This window comes from Lynx canadensis, chromosome D2, assembly GCF_007474595.2.
Source record: "Lynx canadensis isolate LIC74 chromosome D2, mLynCan4.pri.v2, whole genome shotgun sequence".
Classification (NCBI taxonomy): Eukaryota; Metazoa; Chordata; class Mammalia; order Carnivora; family Felidae; genus Lynx; species Lynx canadensis.
This window is the reverse complement of record NC_044313.2, coordinates 11,992,964-12,012,582: the sequence shown is the minus strand read 5'-3', so window position 1 is coordinate 12,012,582 and position 19,619 is coordinate 11,992,964. Positions and strand designations below refer to the sequence as shown.

The 19,619-nt window shown below is 51.2% G+C and overlaps 1 protein-coding gene across 1 annotated transcript in view; it reads left to right on the top strand.

Annotated features, from left to right (window-relative positions):
• Positions 1-19,619, top strand: part of GRK5 (G protein-coupled receptor kinase 5) — a 216,070-nt gene that overhangs the window by 133,683 nt on the left and 62,768 nt on the right. Inside the window, exon 3 of the mRNA XM_030333985.1 lies at positions 12,215-12,327. Coding sequence (XP_030189845.1) covers positions 12,215-12,327 — 113 coding nt within the window. The remainder of the gene's footprint in view (positions 1-12,214; positions 12,328-19,619) is intronic.

Here is a 19,619-nt window from a genome sequence, read left to right as displayed (position 1 = left end):
GATTCGGTGCCAAGTGTGCATAGGTCCGGTTTGTCAGCTGCTGGCCCCCAGGTGGACCCTGTCTGTAAGGAAGGGTCTCAGCCTCCCTCCTGCAGGCCTCTGGTCGCCTACTTTAGCTGGCCCTGACTCAGCTAGAGCAAAATGCAGTTACAGGCTCGCCTGTCAGAACCCAGGTCCCCACTACGAAGTCCTCGGAGGCTTTCTGGTACAGCATGCTAAGAGCGGCTGAGAGTTCCCCTATCCCTTTTACCACTTACATTTTCTGAGCAAAGCTTCTTTCCGTGCAGGTGCTCAGAAGGAAAAATAAGTAAGCATCGGAGGTTCCAGAGTGGAATTTTTCAATCATCTGAACATTGTTCTTGGCAAGGAATAATTTAAAACAAACAGCCGTTACGGGTTACATTTTCAGACCAGTTAGAAATAGGAATATTCTCTGATCATCCCAGTCACTTCTTTTTTTCTGTTCCCAGTTATCTGTCTTGTGCTGAGTCGCTGAGGAGGATCCCTATTAGGCTTAACAGCAGTTAAATATTTGTCAAACTGTCTGTCACGAGCCTGGCAGCCAGAGGGAAGGGAAAAAGCATTAATGGAGAGCCGAGCTCCAGGCTGAGCCGGTGCTTACGTGGTCTAGACAGTTAAGAGATACGTGGGGCCCTGAAAAAGAAAGAGAGAAGGGACGAAAGAAAAACATGTGCTTTTGGGTCCTGCATGCTTTGAGTCTGTACTTGGATGTACAGAAAAAGAAAGCTTCCGTTGAAAATAAGTGGTTTTTGGCGAGAAGCAGTGCTGCACGTTGCAAATTGATTGTGCTCTTCTACTTAGATAAAAATGAAAATGCATGAGGTATTTTGCTTTTTTTCTTCTTGACGATTAAAAGCCTCTACTTGGCTCCATGCAGAGACGGCCCTTGAAGATTTATATGAGGCACCTGTGTGGCATCGATTACAGGTCTTCAGGCTTCCAGAAGCAGCTACACTTGCCCACGCACAAAATGCCAGATCCCAAGAGGGACTTTTAAATTTTTTTTTTTCAACGTTTATTTATTTTTGGGACAGAGAGAGACAGAGCATGAACAGGGGAGGGGCAGAGAGAGAGGGAGACACAGAATCGGAAACAGACTCCAGGCTCCGAGCCATCAGCCCAGAGCCTGACGCGGGGCTCGAACTCACGGACCGCGAGATCGTGACCTGGCTGAAGTCGGACGCTTAACCGACTGCGCCACCCAGGCGCCCCAAGAGGGACTTTTAAAAGACTCGACTGGGCGTCTCTGTGCCAGGCCTGGGTGGGACCCTTGGGTGAGGGTCTTTGAGTTTTACTAGACGACTTCCACTCCCTGATCACTATTGGAACGTCCGAGGCGGCTGAGCGAGCCCTGAGGTGATGGATAAGATGAGACCCTTTCCCTACCCGGGCCTCAGTTTCCCCACCTGGGAGGTGAGGGTGTCAGACTGGCTTTCCTCCAGGTTTTCTGCAGAGCAGATGGCCACGCTCTGCAACATGCCCTTTCTCCAGCTCTGACATTATTGCATTGTGAAGGGGGGCCATGTCAGTGCTGGAAAGGGGCTCCATTTCCAGTATGGCAGATCCATTCGTTAACTTGACCCAGCACAGGGAGGAATTTGGAAACAGGTATGTTAGGACATAGCCAATGGCTAGCAAATTGATGAGTTAGGTCGTTAATGTATTCTATTCATTCACTCGTCGAATGTTCCTGCGCCACGGCTCCAGCCAGGCTCGGTGCCAGGTGCTGGGCTTTGCAGGGAACAAGGCAGCCTGGCCCTGCCTGCTCCAAGTTGGGTCTGGCCCTGCTTGGACTTCTGTCCTGTTGGCTTAAGGACTTGCCTCCGTGTAGGTCCAAGCCCAGGAATGTGCTATGAAATGCAGTTCCAACACCCTATTAAAAGCCAAGCATTTACTTCTAGACACCAAGGACTTTAAGACTTCTATCTTCAAGGAGCAAGGGATTTGTTTTGACAAAAGAAGTATAAACAGGATCCCAGTGAATAACTTTTCTCATGGCTGCTTCTGCTTCAATCAATCCTATATTTATTGGTGACCTCATAGTGTCCAGACTGTCCCAGACTCTACAGAGGATCCAAAGGGGGTGGCAGCGGAGAGAGAATTTACAGTTTGCGGCTCAGCCGAAGAGGCAAGGCCAACTCTGGGGATAAGAGCCCGAGGAATGAGACAGCACATAAGTTACGTGATCACAGGTGTGCTGCAGGCCTCGGAGCTGAAGGAGCTCAGAGCCAGGGAGGGGACAGCATACTTGGATCAGGTGTTCTGGAGGAGGAGAGGAGAGAAGGCATTCCAAATCATTCTCCTGTGCTGGCCCAGCCCGCGGCGTGTAACTGTCCAGCTGATAGCCGGCCGCTGAGCTGTCATGGCTTTTCCAGTACTTCGTGTGTGGAGGCTGGAGCTCCCAGGCTCAGCGTGCAGAGCAGCCTTGGGCCCGTGATCGTGGGACGACCCCTGGCCATAGGGAGGTCCGGGTTACAGGGGTGCCCCATTCCCCATGGACCCCCCGGAAGTTGCCAGATGGTGCCACCGGTGAGATCTCGCCCCACTTCTCGGGGTCTCGGGTCCTTGCCTGCTGCTGCTGTGGATCCCTAGAAGCTAAAAGTTCCAGAACAGTTGTCCCACTACCAGGAAGAGCTGAGTTCAAATCCTGCCTCTGTCATTTGCTGCTCTGTGGCCTTGTACTAATCCTTCTCTGTGCCTCTGTTGGCATCTAAAAATAGGTTGATCATAGCATCCTTTTCATAGGCCTATTAGGAGGACTGCAGGAAACAAGCATGTAACATGCCTAGCAAGGTGCCTGGGATACAGCAAGCAGCCCATTCATGTCAGCTATTATTGTTCCTACTATCGTCGTTATACATCGGGTGGCAAAGTGGGAAAGCCGCTACCTGGCCCGGAGGTCATCTCTTTCTGGAAACTCGCTCTGCCAAACACTCTAAAAGTCCATGTCTAGAATCCTCACCCCCTTGAGCTATAGCTCAGCCAAGCATTCTGAATCGAGACTGCAGCTTTCTCTGTGTTAGTTTCTGCGGAAACAGCATGCCTGTCCCGTTTCTTGTCTGGAACATGGACATTGGGTGAACTCTGTGCCGTGAACATCTTCCCTGCTCTAGCCCCTCGTGCGTCTGGGGCTGACTTAGGCAAGGACGGCTTGATGGGAGCTGTTGACGTGGTTTCACGTTTAATTGCCAAAAACCTGGATCGGGTTCCAGCGGGCCAAGCCCTCCGGGGAAACAGTTTAGGTGCGTCATGTGGCTGGTATTCTGGGAAGTCATAAGGTAGCGGCTAGAGGAAACCAGTTTACCTGCAAGAGGGCCCCGGGACCAGAGAATAACTGTCACCTGACATTCATTTTCTGCATCCCAAGAATGAGGACCTAGGAGCAGGTATTACAGAAAGGCAGGTTTGACCTCACAATAAGAATGGACTCTTAACATGATGTTGACAAAGGGCACTGGACACTCCGCAGGTAAAGCGCTTCCAGTTCCTGGAAGTGTACAAACTCAGGTCGGCTGAGTCTCTGATGGGGCTCATGGCAAGAGGATTATTGTAGCTGGGGGTCTTCAGACCCTGAGACGTCACGACTTTCAGGAGGTCATCAGTTGCTTCCACCTTCCCGGGCATTCATTTCTCAAGTGACCTTGGCCAGCACAGCTGTGAGCCTCACTGGGCCCTGGCCCCCGGCCCAGGAAGAAGCAGCTGCCTCTCTGTATAGAGGCTGCTATTTGCCTTGGCCCCTGCTTGCCCAGCCATTTCCTGGCCCCGCCCTGCCGTGGCTTTTGCTTCATGAGCTCATAGCTCCAGGTGAAGCCAGTCCCTGGGGCCCTGGATGGCGCAGCCCTGGAGGCTTCAGGGCCCCCACACCTCCCGGGCCGGCGCAGCTCACAGTAAGGGTGGGCCAGGCATCGCCATCCAAGAGTAAACCAGAAAAGCCCTCGAGAGAGACTGAGGCACAGAGAGTGGGGAGTAACAACCCCCGGGCCTCATGGCAAAGTGTAGTGGGCTTTGATAGAAACCAGGGCTCCCGGCCCCCAGACAGCACCCTTCCTGGGCCTTCTGGACATTTTGCCTCTAAGCGTGTGCTTGCTCTGTTCCTGCGCTGGTCACAGCGCAGATGTGGGCGGGAAGGCAGCTTTGTGGGCTGCAGGCCCCCGAAGGTTGTGTGCTCTACTTGGAGTTCCGATGTTGGGGAAAGGCCCCATGCCCCGTGGTGTCTCCATCCCCACGAGGCTCCTCACAGGAACTGCCAAATTGGGAGTTCATTTAAGCTCCGCTCATTCATCAGGCTCACTTTGTAGAAGGGGAAACCAAGGTCCAGGGACAATAATAATGGGTCTGAGGTCATAGAGGGGTCAGAGAAGGTGCTGGAGGCAAAGTCCAGTCCCCTGGCCCCATTCCTATGGCTCTGGCTGAGCTTTCCGGAAAGCAGGATCGAGCAGGACCCCACGTTCAGGCCCACCTCACTTCTGGGGGCTCTGGACCCACCCCGGTGTCCCCTCCGAGCATAGCATGCAGCCTTGCCTCAGCTCGGGCACCCTGAGCCCTTTTGTTTCTCTTGGACTGAAGCCCTGCTAGGAACGATTCTGTCCTCTAGTTCTACAGGGGGACCTTCATTTCTGGCAGATCAACCACTGGGGGGTGTGTCGGGGGGCGGGGTGTGGGCCCGAGACGTCTACTCCCCTGTTTGGCAGCCAGTGGCCTCCACGTCACATTGATTTGTTCATTCCCTGGTTCCATCTTTTGTCTGTTGACACATACACCTGCATTTCTGCTCCAGCCAGGCACTGCTCCAGGGGCTGGGGCTGAAATGTGAGCTCAGACCTTACAGTTAACACAGAGCGGGAATCACCCCGGGAGCTTTAAAAACCCCTGATGCATCTCCAGAGATTTGATGCAGTTGGCCCGGGCGTGGCCTGGGTATTTCAGTTCCTAAAACTGCCTGTATCTGCATGGAAATTTTTTTTTTTCCAAGGAGAAAAGAGCTGGTAGAAAGAATGCGACTGTAGAGAATAGCATCCTCAGGCTGGTTGTGGGCAGAGTGGGGCAAGGGAGGGCCTTGGGTCACAAGGGAGGGACAGTGTCCACCATTGGTGTTGCTGTCCCGGTGGCCAGCGCCACAGCAGGCCTGGCACCAGTCTCCAGAAGGTTGCATCGCAGGCCACTCGGGGTGAACACGGAGTGCCCATAAGCACCTGCATGTGACCCGGGTCCTGCAACTAAAAGGGGGACATGTCTGGTGGTTACAGCTCCTTTGCTTCCAAGGGCCTTCTTGGTCTCAGTGATTTTGTAGCTGTGTTTTTAGAATAGGTGCTTTCCCCTCGTTTGCAAAAATACTGAAAATCTAGACACATAGAAAGAACCAGAGGCCACACACCGGCGTGTCTCCCGTTCTGCCGGGAGCTTTTCAGGAGCTACCACGGCTGATATACCGGGGGCCTTCCTGCTAATGCCCCTTGGTTTGCCACGCCCTAGTGCTAGCGTGGAAGGAAGGCTTCCAGTCACAGAGCAGTGGGCTCACAGCATAGAAGAGGGCTCGGAGCACAGTGGTTCGGGACTCTCATCTGGTGGTGGCAGGTAGAGGAGCCGGGCCCGGAACCCGGGTCCCAGCTCGGCCCCCGACTCTTTCCAACGTGCCACGCTCATCCCAGCCACTGCCTGCACAGTGTCTCTGTCCACCTGGCCGCTCCCTGGGTGCACCTGCACCACCCACTCCTCCGCTCCCCCACCCAATTCTTAGTTTCATCACCACTGCAAGCGAATATCTAAATTGTTTGCTTTTCTTGGCCTTGAGGATAAGGGAAAGGTCATTGCCTGACTCTGGGGCCCCATTATTGCCCAGAGGGCCCTGCGGCGACGGCATATGCTCTGTGTCCTGTCCAGCTCAGCCCCGGCTCTTTCCCAGACTCGCAGTAAAACTCGAGACCAGAATGAGGGGGACAAGAGGCCCAGGAAGATGGGGCTTGGCTTGGGTGTGTTTGTGTAATGTGCCATATGTCATTTTCTTTTCACATAAAAACATCTCTGTTGAAGCAATAGGAACCCGCTCAGCTGACCAAATACCAAATGTTTCCCTTCTCCTGTCTTGCTCCTTCCAAGAGGTGGGCTGTGAGGAATTGCCATTATCCGTGATGCTATCTTGCCTTTCAAACGTCAGAGAGCTTTTTCCTTAGAGCAAGCACTTGATTGTTTTTTCCAGCTTTGGCAGGAATTTTTAAGAGAAAGCTCTCTTCAAATCACTTTTCTGTTTATTGTTGTAGACCTGGGGTATGGCAAAGTGAAGGGCTCGTGGCCCCTGCCTAATCCACTCTCCTCACATCTGTTTTCCTAAATTACCTTAGGACACATCAGCGCCTCCCCACCCCCCGAAAAAAACCAAAAACCTAAAAACAAAACCAACCCCCAAAACCTGGTATTTTGGAAAAAACAATGTTAAATAAAACAAAATGAAACAAAATGAATATAAACCTCCAGTTGGTAGAAAAATGGCTCCAGAAATCGCCTTTGGGGCTCCCCCACCCTCCAACCCCTCATGTACAATAAACATGTGGTTTCATTTCCAAGGGCTCCGGTGTTAGCGTTTCCATTTCCTCAGGAAGCCGCCTTTCTTGCTCTTACTTCTGAAATGGAACGTGCATTTTCATTGGCCCAAGTTCAAGGAGCGCCTGGGGCAACAATGAAAACAGTCCCAAGCAGGTTTCAGTCAGCGACAACCCCCCCCCCCCCCAAGCTGTGACTTCTCCTTGCTCCCCATCCGTGAGGGACAGAGGCCAACTCTCCCAGCCGGGGGCAGAGGGTGGCGGCCTCGCTCACTTGGGTCTGTGGCCTTCTGAGGGGAGCCACGCTGTCCTCGCTGCCTGTGTTCTGGCCTTCAGTTGGGAAAATCTGGTTGCCCTCCAAGCATCCGCATACCACAGCTCTTAATTAAGAAAGTATGTTCCCATTTCATGTCACTCGAAAAGAATGAAAACAGTGACAGCATTTATTTATCTGCACTATCAATATCATTCCTGGTTCTGAGTCCACCGGGGGTTATGAGTCTTGAAGGAATTGACTGGGTTGTGAGAGCCTAACCTCGGCCATGTGCTGTGGGGACGTGTGGCTTCTCTCTGAGAGGGAGGCTCCGAGTGAGGCAGAGGAGGGCCGGCAGTGCCCTGGCCCCTGCCCTCTCCCAGCCGGGAGTCCACTGCTCAGCGACAGGAGGGGCGGCCTTTGCCTTCTTTGGTGTGATGTGGAGTCCAGTCCCCTTTCACTGGCTACCTCCCATTTTCTTTCTGAACCTTCCGAGAAGTAAAAGCCACCATTTCTTGAGTCTTCTAGAAGAGCTGCGATCTGTCTGAGGGGCGACTTTTCATGTGGGACCTGCTAGGTGCTGACACCGGGCAGGGGCTCTCCCGTCTTGCTAATCCCCCCGGGCGGCCTCGGCCTAACCCAGCGTGTCCGGGTGAGACGTGAGGCGGCTGGGCCCCTGTTAAGAGACTTGCCCGAGACAATAGAGCGAATAAGTCCATGCCGGCTGCTGGAACAGAACACCACAGACTGGGTATTTGAAACAACAGACATTTCTTTCTCACACCTCTGGAGGCTGAGAGTCCAAAATCAAGGTGCCGGCAGGTTCGGTGTCTGCTGAGAGCTTGCTTTCTGGTTCACAAACGCACATCTGCTTGCTGTGTCCTCACATGGCAGAAGGGGTGAGGGAGCTCTCAGGAGTCTCTTTTGTAAGGGCACTAATACCGCTCTTGAGCGGGCTCCCTGCTCGCCACCCCATTGCCCAGCATCCTGTGCACTGTACTTGAATAATATGTGCTCTAATATGATCCGTGGTGGGACACTGAATCCATTCCAGTCTCCTTGGCCTTGGAGCCCAGCCCTTTCCTGGGCCCAGCCTGCCTTTGCAACATATTATCTCCCGCCACACTCCTGTGTGCACCTAGGGGCTGGTGAACCCAGCCTCTCCCTGGGGCACTCAGCCCTTTGATCAAGGACACAGCTCGCTGTCCTAGAGCTTATAAGGGGCCTAGAGCCTTCCCCATTTCCAGTCACCTTCCTCTAGATATGCTCCAGCCTGCCATATCCACTAGACCTCTGTTAACCACAGCGAAGGTCAGATGTCATGTCACACAGGCCACACCCCCATTCTTGGTCTCAACTGACCACCAGCTGTTAACGCTAAGCCCATTACTGGATCATTAACCGGCCAGTAAGTTTAAGATATGTTTCCTCCCACTCTTCCACACACCGCCCCCCCCCCCCAGTTGTTGAATTCAAGAAGAGAGGCTTAAAGTTGAAGGAACCTTCTTGTATCAAAAATCAGGAGAGCTTGGATGACAGTTTGTTAAATGAAGGACCCACAAGAGTAAAGCTAGAATAATTAGATGATCGGTGGGTACTTTGGGATAGAGGAGCCCGATGCTCCCTCATAACTTGAATAACGATAGCTTCTTTCTGGCTTGGAGGGAAGGGCCAATGAGACACATAGCCCAAAGCAGGATTTTCACTTTCTAGAAGAGTGTGTGTGTGTGTGTGTGTGTGTGTGTGCAGCACGTGCATGCCTATGTGCATAACATCCCAGGGTTCTCTCAGCCTGAGAGATACAGAGATTCAGAGACAGAGAGAAAAAGCTCTGCCCTTCTTTCCTGGAAGATCCTCCCCACCAAGCCCAACAGATCACACTTCGGAGGAGGGGTGTGGGCAGGGCCCTTGCAAGCTGGGTTTCAATGACAGGGAGGCTTCTGTGGAAACCGAGAAGAAAGGTCCCCTCTGCAGACGTATTACAGACCTCCCTGTGCTTCCAACTTGTATGGTCTGACTTTGCAGAAGCGACAGCACCTTGGGTTTGCACTTGCCAATTTGCATCTCCTCCTGTCATTCTGATCAGTTTCCAAATTCATAGCCTCCCTTCTATGGCCTCCGTCTTTATTTCTAAAGGAACCACAAATGTTGCATTTTGATTTTGGTGGTGGTGGTGGCGATGCTTCCTCAGAAGATAAGCCCATTTATCTTTATAGAAGCCTGAGAGAAGAATCCAAATAGATGATTACCGATTCTTTTCTTTCTTTCCGGGCTTCCAGTGAGTGGCTTTCTTGCCTGGGATCCTCTGTACAGCTGGGAGAGGCATGGAACTGAGGTGCTGACAGCTTGTGTTGGAATCACATGGTGTTTACTGTGCTGCGAGTTTATAACAGTCTTGTTTCCATACTGACAGCAAACGCCATATGGAGAGAAAAAATCCTGTCAGATGAACCCTTAAGGAATCACAATATGGTACATGAAATCTCTTAATTGCTTTTGGAAATGGGGAGGGGCCCATCGTTCAAATCACATCAGCCATGCGGTTCTCTCTGCCATAACTGAATAAAACTGGAGTTTGACACAAGGTACTTTACTTCCATTCTGTCTGTGCTGGGGAGGTTCGGCTGATTGGGAAAGGATGAGGTAGCTTGCTTTCCTCACCTCGGTGGGGGGATCAGGTTCAGTGGGAGGCAGTGAGAACACAGGCTGTATCTACAGGGCATCATGCTAACAGGTGCAGGCCACAGACCTGTCACCCTCTTAGCTCCCTCCCTCCCAGATTCCCTGCTGTGGCTGATGATAACACTCATCTAACTTGACATTTTATTACTGTCACTTGGGATCTTGTCTGCTCACGCACACATTCCACCCTGTTCAACAGAATCCAAGCCCCCTGAGGGCTGGGATTGCATCCCGTTCCCTCCCCCCCCCCCGCCCCACACCAATTCTGGCACACATCGAGGTGGGTTAAATGTTTGTTGGAGTGGCCATTTGTGAACCATCTGTGCATGGAAAGGTAAGGGAGTTAAGGCAGCAGTCCAAGGCGAGTTTCATCCCCGAAACCACTTGACGAGGGATCAAGAGGGGGAACTTGGAAGGTGGCTATCTGTGTTGATCAAAGCATCCACTCAGGAGAGAATGAGAACTTTTTGAGTGCCTTACACAGTGTACTTAGAACTGGTGACTGCCCACAAAAACAGTTCCTGCCTTCAGCCAGTTTACCCATGAGAGGAGAAGTGGGCTGTAAAACTCTCCAGCCTGTATGCCTAGGCACTTGCTCTTTTGGTTGCCAGAGACACAAACCCAACACCAAATTACTTCAACATTCTGTCGGGTAAATAAATGTGCAGGCACCAGGCTGGCCTCGGTGAGGCTGGCTTCATGGGCTCCTGAGACGTTCACACCACGGGGTTTCTTCCTTCGGCACTCAGTCCTGCTTTCTCCCCTGCTTCATCCTCTGTGGGTTCTCACTGCCCAGTGGGAGAGACAACTGTGGCAGCTCTTGGTGGACTGGTCCTGAGACCTCGGCATCCAAAGGAGAAGCAAGTGCCCTTCTTGTAACTTCTATAGGACTCTCACCAACTCAACTCGTGTGCCTTGAGCCACCATTGCGGCCTGGAGATAGAGGGCTCTGATTGGCTAGCACTGAGTCACATGTCTGTTTCTGAACCTATCACTGTGGCAGAAACAGGGACCTCTTATTGTTTAGGGCTGAGTCAGGTGCCCGTCCTTCATCCGGTCTTGTGGCTGGGAGATGAGGGCTCTGATTGGTTAGCACGGGGTCATGTGCCCGTCGTGCGGCTCCCTTAGAACCCAGGGCTGGATTTTTGCAGACTCAGCGGAGATTCCTTGAAGGAATGGAGATGGAACAGACCAAAAACCCGACAAACACAATGATGACATGGTGTTTAGTAAACACTTTCTATGTGTTATGCTCTGTTCTGAGTCTTTCCTATGCATTGTCTTAGTCCTCATGACAGTCCTAGAAGATAGGTATGACTACTGTCCCCAGTTTACAGATGGAGAAACTGGGGTATAAAAGTGTTAAGTCAGTTGCCTCAGGGCACAGGCAGTGACTGGTGAGGCTGGGGTTTGAACGCAGGCAGTTTAGCTCCCAAGCCGGTGCTCACAGCCACCACTCTCCTTTCAAGTCAGAGCTTTACTTTCTGTAAAGCTCTTTGGGTGTGAAAGTGAGTTGATGTGATGGTTGCATGCATATCCTTATTGTGTTCCTGATGTCCAGAGGAACTCCCCCCCCCCACCCCACCCTTGCTCCTCCTCTGCATTTGAGGAGGATACAGTCGTTCCTTCTGGTTTGCTCCTGAGGTCACCTGACTGTTTCTAGTGCAGCTGCACAATCAAAGATCCGGTGTTCAGTGCTTGAGAGGGCAGGAGGCACCGTGTCTCAGTCGGTCCTTTGAGCATCTTTCTGGTCAAAGAAATCACCTGTGGAGGCTTTGGCATCATTAAGGAAGAACCAGAAGATCCCCTCTCCCCCATCTTACTTCCAACGTGTGCCTTTATTTTTCAGAGGAAGACTGAGGCCTAGAGAGCAAGTGAGTTGCTTAAAGTCACATAGCAGGTCATTGGCTCACACCCGGTCTCCAGGCGTCCAGGCTTGGAGTGTTACACTACATTTCCTCTTTAGAACTCTCTTGGCTGCTGAGTGGCTGAGGGCTGGTCACTTCTCGTTTCCATGCCTCTAGCTCCTCAGCTGGAAGATGCAGGGTTTTCATAATTTGAAATGCTTTGGATTATAAGTAATTTTGAAATCAGCTCATAAATCAACTTTTCGGATGTGGTTTGAGCTGCAGGCATGGTTTGATCCAGAGATTCATGACACCGTGAGGACACAGTGGTGGGTGTTATTTTCCCAGCTCTGACCTCTTCTGTGCGTGAGCCTCATTATCACAACAACTTTCCTTGCAGGGTCAATAACACGGCAAGTAGACCCTGGCCTCACCCCCATACACCCCAACACCCAGAGGGAGAGAGAGCACTTCTGCTCGGTGTGCCCAGGCACAGTCTGTGGTCCACTCTGATCGGAACTGGCTTGGGTTACATGCCTGCCACCCTTATCCAGTCACTAACTGGGGAGTGTGACAGGGTGATCGGCCACCCAGGGTGTGGAGGCATCCTCCCCAGAACTGCTGGCATCTGGCATCAGGAAGGAGGAGTGAGCTAGGAACTAGAGTTTGGGTCATAACCGGTACCTTCCTCTACACCGCCCTTGTCCCCTTTGAGTCTGCACAGCCTGGAGATAAATAAGGGGTCCTGAGAATTTGCCAGTCATCTTGCTCCATCCGTCTGGGGCTCCGGATCCAGGTGTGGGTTGATTGGACGGCCCAGCCTGGCTCTCTCCTGCATCTCACCACATTCTTTTTTTTTTCCCCTCTGTTTCCAGACAGAGATTACTGCAGTTTATGTGACAAGCAGCCAATTGGGAGGCTGCTTTTCCGGCAGTTCTGCGAAACCAGGCCCGGGCTGGAGTGTTACATTCAGTTCCTGGACTCAGTGGTAAGTCCCTGCTCCCGGGGAGGCCCTGTGGTCCTCTGTGACCAGTGATTGTGTTTGCCCAAAGGAGAAGATAGGCCACATCGTTTATAAGGGTGAGAATGAAATTGTTGCTCAAGAGATGTCCAGCGCAGACTTTGAGAGTACCGACTTGTCTGCAAGTCTGCACCTGCTGGGTGACCATGGGTGACCCACCTTCCTCTGTGGGCCTCGGTGACTGCTGCTTTAAAGTGAAGCCCTGTCAGTTCTCTGATTCTGGGATCCTGGGTTAGTATACCAGGTAGTGCCTGAGGAACTTGGATGACACCCCAAGATGACGCTTGGATTCCATGACCCCTTCTCTTGGCTGAAAACCCATTTTCTAAAAGTCCAAAGCTTGTGTTTGTGTACCTGTTTACTGTCTACTTCTCTGCTAGAATGCAAGCTCCCTGAGGCCAGGACCTGAGATTCCTAGGGCACAGGGCCTGGCACCTACAGGCATTAAGTGAACTTTTGTGGGATGAACATGTGTTGGTCATTTCAAGCCAATCTGACAGTTGCTGGCTCCAGCGGCTGCTGGCATGTGTAGCTATGTTTGATACCATATGGAGACTTTCTTCAGATTTCCTAGTCATTGGTTTAACAAATGGTGCTTGATCTGCATGGGCTTTTAGGACAGGGTGTAGGAATGAGCAGGAATTTCTCAGCACTTGTGCAGGAAGGCCTCTCACCTCAGCCTGGAAGACCGCCCTTTGGGTGTCTATCCAAGGAAGGTGGACAGTGGGTGGGAGGGCAAGGAATGGAGACCAGTCATGAAAGGAGTGGGGTATTTCCAGGCTCCCGAGAGACCGCTGTTTTCTCGCGGCCCTAATGCCACCCTTGGCTGCGGCCATCCTGACCTCTGTCTCGGTTTGGGGGACAGCGCTGTGGGGCTCAAGTTTCTGTGTCTGCTTCAGGGTCTCAATGTGGATCTGTAGATTTGCAAGCCAAATTGCCCACTGAGCGTCTCCGCCAAAAGTCGCCTTCCCCCAGATCCCCAAAGCTACCAGGCCTGACATGTTCCCTACTCCAGTGACCAGCACCCATAGTCACCCAAGCCTGAAATCTTTGCAATGTCCTTGACCTCTCCATCTTCCTCATCTCCTCCCCCATCTAATCAAAGACCATGTGCTTGGTTCCTTGGCCTCCCACGGACCAGTTCCCTCCATCACCTCTGTCTTGGTCTCAGTGGAGGCTCCCAGCATGTCTCACATAAGCGACTACGATGGTTTTCAACCTTGGTTGAGCAGTAGAAACACCTGGGGAGCCTTCAAAAAATACCAGTGCCTAAGCTGAAGCCCAGACTCATTAATTTGAATCTCTGTGGGGTGGAGGGTGAGAGCTAATATTTTCATAACTTCTCATAGTTTCAAACTGTTAAAAGTAAAGTCAAAGAATAGTCTATGCGCCCTTCACCCTGCTTTAACAATTACAAACTCTTGGCCGGTCTTGTTTGACCATGTCCTCCCCGTCTGTAGCATTTTGTAGTAAATATCATATATATTTTGCCCGTGAACATTTCAGTAGGTATCCCTACATGATAAGGGCGCTCTCTCTCTCTCTCTCTCTCTCTCTCTCTCTCTCTCTCACACACACACACACACACACATCACCACAATACCCTTAGTGGAGCTCTAAAAAAGTAATTATTATCATCAAATATTTGTGTTTAAATTTCCAACTTTCTCATACTTTTCATAAATGCATGTTTTGACAGGTTATAACCATCTCTCCTTGTTCATCCAGAAGAGTGACCCATAGTCTGAATTCTGCTCTGTCACCCCATGTGTCATGTAATAGGTTTCTCTGTGTTGCTTGTAAATTGCTCATTGAATCTAGAAACCTGATCATATTCAGGTTCCTTTTTTTTTTTTCCCCCAGCAAGGGCTGGGGGACTGACTTCATAAGTGGTTTTGTGTTCTTCTTTCAGGGGACATTACTATCTGCTTGTCTTTCTTTTAGAGATGGCAGCAGGTTTAGGTATTCAGTGCCTAAATCTGTTGATAAATTAGGGGTTGCAGCATGCTGACATTCTAATTTTGTCATCCCTTCTTCATTTGCTAACTGGGTGACAGTTCCTTTCAATTACTGTTTGGTTACCCACTGATAAAGTTCGTTCATTCTATCCCTGTATTTATGCTTTTAAAGTACCAAATCAGTTCACCAGCACCCTTCTGTAGTAGTAACCAATTTGTTTTGAAGGTGTGGATTTAAACACGGGATGCATTTCGATGCATGGTGGTTGATTCTCCATGGTCTCATTGTTGGCCCCCAGGTTGGCTTCTGAGCCCTTGAGAAGACCCAGGAGTCATGGACAGTCTCTTTGCTAAGTGGTAGGATGTGATGTGACAGCTCATCTTGTATGTTTCCTGCCCTAGACGTAGAGTCCATTGTATCTCCAAGGATCCCTGGTTCCTTCTACTGGGAAATGGTACTTGGAGACCACAGTTTGATACTAGGGGTGCTCATTACCAGTGGATGGGCCCTTATTTCTAACAGACATTGGTATTTTCCAAGTCACCCATGACTGTACTGTGTATCCAGGGCTGGGCGACATGGACAACCAGGATAAAGTCCACGTTCTGAGGCCGAATACCAGACCTCCCTCTGACAGGCCCCCGAACCTGCACTTTTATCCTCAACCTTCGCCTGGGTCTTTCTTGAGCTGTGCGTTCCGGCCCTGCCACCTGACTTGCTGCCACAGAGGCTGAAGTCTCTCGGCACCGGCTCCCTCACTCTCGATGCCTGAAATGCCCCCCACCTCCCCTCTGCCTGTCAAATGCCTGCTTGTTGTCTCGTACCCTACTCTCAGAAGCATTCCCCACCACCCCCTCCCTGCTGCACCCTCTGCTCTGGGTCCTCCCTCCAGCATGCACCCGAGCCTCAGTACTGGGCTGTGCTGGCAGAATGGTATGTTAGTAGGGAGTGCGGGCTCCAGAGAAAGACTGAAGGAACTGGCTGGTGGGGAGACCTTGGGCCGGGAGACCTTGCGGAACCCTCTGTAAGATTTAGCCAGGTGAGTGTGTGGTGGAACAGCATGGCAGGCAGGGGAACAGCTAGTGTGGCGGCCTGCAGGCATGGAATCTGTGGCTGGAGTGGAGGGAGCAAGGGCAGAGGGGGGTCTAGGAGAGGTGTGGTCATGAAAGACTTTGTGCCATTAAAGAACTTTGACTTTGAGTGAAATGGGGAGCCACTGGAGGATTTTGAACAGAGCAGTGGCATGGTCCAACAGGTTTCTAAAAGATCCCTGAGGCTCCTGTGTTGGAACAGGTAGGAGCTCTGATAGGAGCTACTAAAGATGAGAGCTGATGGTTGCTCGAGCCAGCGTGGGAGCATTCGGCAGTGGTGACAGTGACTGCATTTGGGGCGTGTTTTTGAGGCAGAGTTGACAGTACTTTCAGATGCAGTGTGGGCGAGACAGAAGAGTTATGGATGGCTTCAAAGTGTTGACCTGATCGGATGGAAGGGTGGTGGGAGAGAAAGGCTGTGGGAGGTGCATTTGGGGGAAGACCAGGAACTCCGTTTTAGGCACACGCGGCTGGATGGTCTCTCAGACACCCAAGTGGAGATGATTGAGGGGAGATTGATGTTCAATTCTGGGGTCTGCGAGAAAGTTCTGGGCTGGAGATGGAAGACTGGGACTTGTCAACACACAGCTGGTATTTAGGGCCATGGGCTGGGCAAACTGACCAAGGAGACAAATGTGGAAGGAAAGATGAGGACCAGAGCCTGAGCCCTGGACCAAGACTGCTCCCCATTTGGAAACGATGAGGCATCACCAGCTTTGAGACTCATCTAGAGAGTTGATGAGGCAGAGCAGGGCAAGGCTGAACCCAGGAGCCAGTGGAATTTTCCAGCCACGTGTCTTGTTAGACACTTATAGTCAGTTTGAGAAGAAGAAGAAAAAAAAATCCAATGGATGCCCATTTTCATTCTGGTCGTGCAGACGCTCCCTTTTGCTGGGCCTGTACCAAGAGCTTTTTTTTCTGGAAAGGAAATGTGAGTCTGGCTCCTCTGTTGATGCGACAAATGCTCTTTACATACGTCTTAACGCGGCCGCCACTCCTAGAGCCGACCCGCCCCTTGCGTTTTGTCTGCATCTCTGGGAATGAGCGGGGCCTTTTCATCACCCATCTTGACGTCAAATGACCAGCCTTTGGAACACCTCTTTTACGCAGGAAGACTTTATTGAGTTTTCCAGGGCTGGCGCAATTCTTGTCTGAAATATGTTTTTTCCTTCCATCCTGCCTGGAACTCCAAGGAGGCAGCATACAGCCCCGGTGCTCCCTGGCTCAGCCAGCACCGTCCACACCGTTCCCACCTCTGTGTTGAATTCCTACCAAGGGGAGTTTATTAAAAATAACCCGTCCTCGTCAGGCTCTGACGTAGTCCCCGGGAAAGGCTGCTCTCCTGCACAGTCCTAATGTCTGAGTTTCTCAAGTCAAGCAGGGGACTCATGGCTGTCTTAAAATGGGGCCTGGGTGATTCGGGGGTGGGGCGCAGGATGGTGTGTGTATCGTTCATCAGAGGTAATTCTGCAGGGGTCATTCAGCCTTCGTCTCAGTTTTCAAGGGCTTTCTGGGAGCCTCAGAAGGACTCTCTCATTGCCTCCCACAGAGAAACAGAGTCAGTGGCCAGAGTCAAAGCCATGACTAGATTTGGTTTCGAAGAGGATTTGACCATCTGGTCAGGGTTCCAGTGTAACCTCCTCAGGACAACAGAGTCTTTGCACGGACTCCTTGAAGATTGATGTACTGCCTCTCTCACCTGTTTTCTGGGAGCCTTGATGGCATCCCAGCTCACCTGAAACCCTCCTATCCCCCCACTTGGGTGTGACTGAAACTTTGCAGGTTTCTTCTTTTTGGGGTTAGGGGAGGTTTGGCAGATACTCAACCAGTTTTTCAGCACTTCTTTACTGAATATATCCAGTATATCATACTCCGTTCTAGCAGTTGGCAGCTACACGCTGAGCAGAAATAAGTGCCTGCCCTCATGGCACTGGCTTTTTGATTAAATGAAAGATTGAAAAATAAATACATAAAGGAAAATTTCAATGAAGTGAGTGATACTAGCCACGAGTTTAGAAAACTAAGTATTCATTATCTATTGCTGTGTAAGAAATTACCTCAACACTTAGAGGCTTGAAACAACAAGAAACACTTACTATCTCATGGCTTTTGTGGGTCAAAAATTTTGGAATGCTTTCCCGAGATGCTACTGGCTCACAGTTTCTTAAAAGGTTCTATTAAGATGTTGGCTGGGGCTGCAGTCATTCAAGGCTTGATCTGTTTCCAAGTTTATGCACTTGGCTGGTGGCTGTTTCCAAGTTTATGCACTTGGTGGTGGCTGTTGGTTGGAGGCCTCTGTGTTTTCCATGTGAACCTCCCCACGGGACTGCTTGAGTGTCCTTCTAACATGGCTGGCTTTCCCCAGAGTCAGTGGTCCAAGACAGCCTGCTAGAAGCTGCAATGTCTTTTATGACCTAGCCTCAGAGATTCCATACTATCATGGCCCCATTATCATGTTTACACAGGTTAGCCCTTTTCAGTATGGAAAGAGACTTCTCAAGAGCATGAGTAGCAGAAGGCAAGGATTATTAAAGTCTCCATCTTGGAGACTGGCAGCTACAACTGTGAGGTTACAACGAATGAAATCTTGTATCAGGAAATGCTGAAAGGCACTTCAAGCCATTCATTAGACTATAGGGAATCACTTGAAATCAGTGTGCGATCACCTGGCTTTAAATATGCCTGGTTATTCTGAAATTATTTGTAAAACAATTTGCTGTGTCTCATCAGAGTAGTCAAGCATCCTGCTTCTCTTATAATTCAGACCCAGTATTTGTCTTGTCTTTCTATCACTTTTGTGCTCTCCCCCAAAGAGGAAGCTGGGAGGGGAGTAACCATTCTTCAGATGGACGTAGAGACCCTCAGAACAGTTGGTGAAGCCAGACTCAGGGATCAGGGTCATTTGAAGAAGTCTAACACTTATAAAATGGGTTCATATAGCAGAAGCCTATGGAATTTTCCAGTGTCCTGGATACCCACCCATTCTCCTGTCCTAGAAGCTGCCATATTGTTAATGGTATGACCCACAGTCCACAGTTTTCTGGAGCAGGGATGAGCATGTGAGCCAATGTAGGCCAATGAGCTCTTTCTCTAGAATTTGTAAGCTGGAGAAGAAGTCCTTCTCTGGTAAAGAAGGCTTAAAATAAAAATATTGAGAGCTGTTGACTGCCATGTGCCACCGGAGCAAGCCAGTCAGCACTGAGAGAGAACGAGGCACGTGTGGGCATGTGTGCGCGCGCACACACACACACACACACACACACACACGTGCGCACACAGATGAGAGTGGGTTCCAGAAGCCCTCACGTTGCTGGTTCCTGGTGGCCCAGGCCTGGCTGCATTTTCATTCTCCTCACAATTTGGTTATTCAATCCATCCTTGATTTCTAGGAGCTAAGAGATAACGGTTCTGCCCGAACTAGGTTAGGTTGACGTTCTTCTTCCTTAGAACTGAAAGAGTAATAGGGAGAGTGAAAGGCCTTTGCACAGTGGCCTTATGAGCCTTGTTGGAGAATGAGGATGGAGAAATAATTCTGGGGCTAGGGGAGAGAGGAGCAGCAGCTAGGCAGCCCAGGGGTGGTGGACGGGGTGGGGAGAGAGCCACTCTGGGCTGAGGCTGTCAGGAGGACGATGGGATAAGCAGAAGGTGAGGGTGTGGCCCCTTTGCTATGGGAGCCTGACAGCTGCTGGTGAATATGTCACCTCACCCCAGAGGTCCTTCCTTCTTTTTAACCTTTGCCCCAGCCAGGGTATGTTGCACAAGCACACAAGGACTGTGGTGCTGTCGAGGATAGTCTGGGGTCCCCTTGGGGTCACTGCTACCACTCTCGGGTTGTGTTCCTACATGGCCAGGAGGCAGCTCCTCCCTCCCTTCTTTGTCTGGTCACATCCCATCTGTTGCCTTTGGGGGGGCAGGGCCAGTGACTCCCTTCCTGACCTAGGCCCAAGAGGGCTCTTCAGATGGCAGCTGGAGACCAGAGAACATTCTGCCCAGGTAGATACAGGCTTTGGGGCTGACCAGGCCCACCCCACCGTCAGACCCCTGGGGGATGCCCCTTTGTAAGTACTTCTTCATTCCAGCTGGGGAGCAGAGAAGCAGCAAGGTCAGGGCCCAGCTATCTGAAGGACTGTTCAGTCAGGATCCCGGCAGGAGATGAAAGGCCCACCCACGAGTGAGTGTGGGGCTGCTGATGAGGTGCCAGGCAGGATG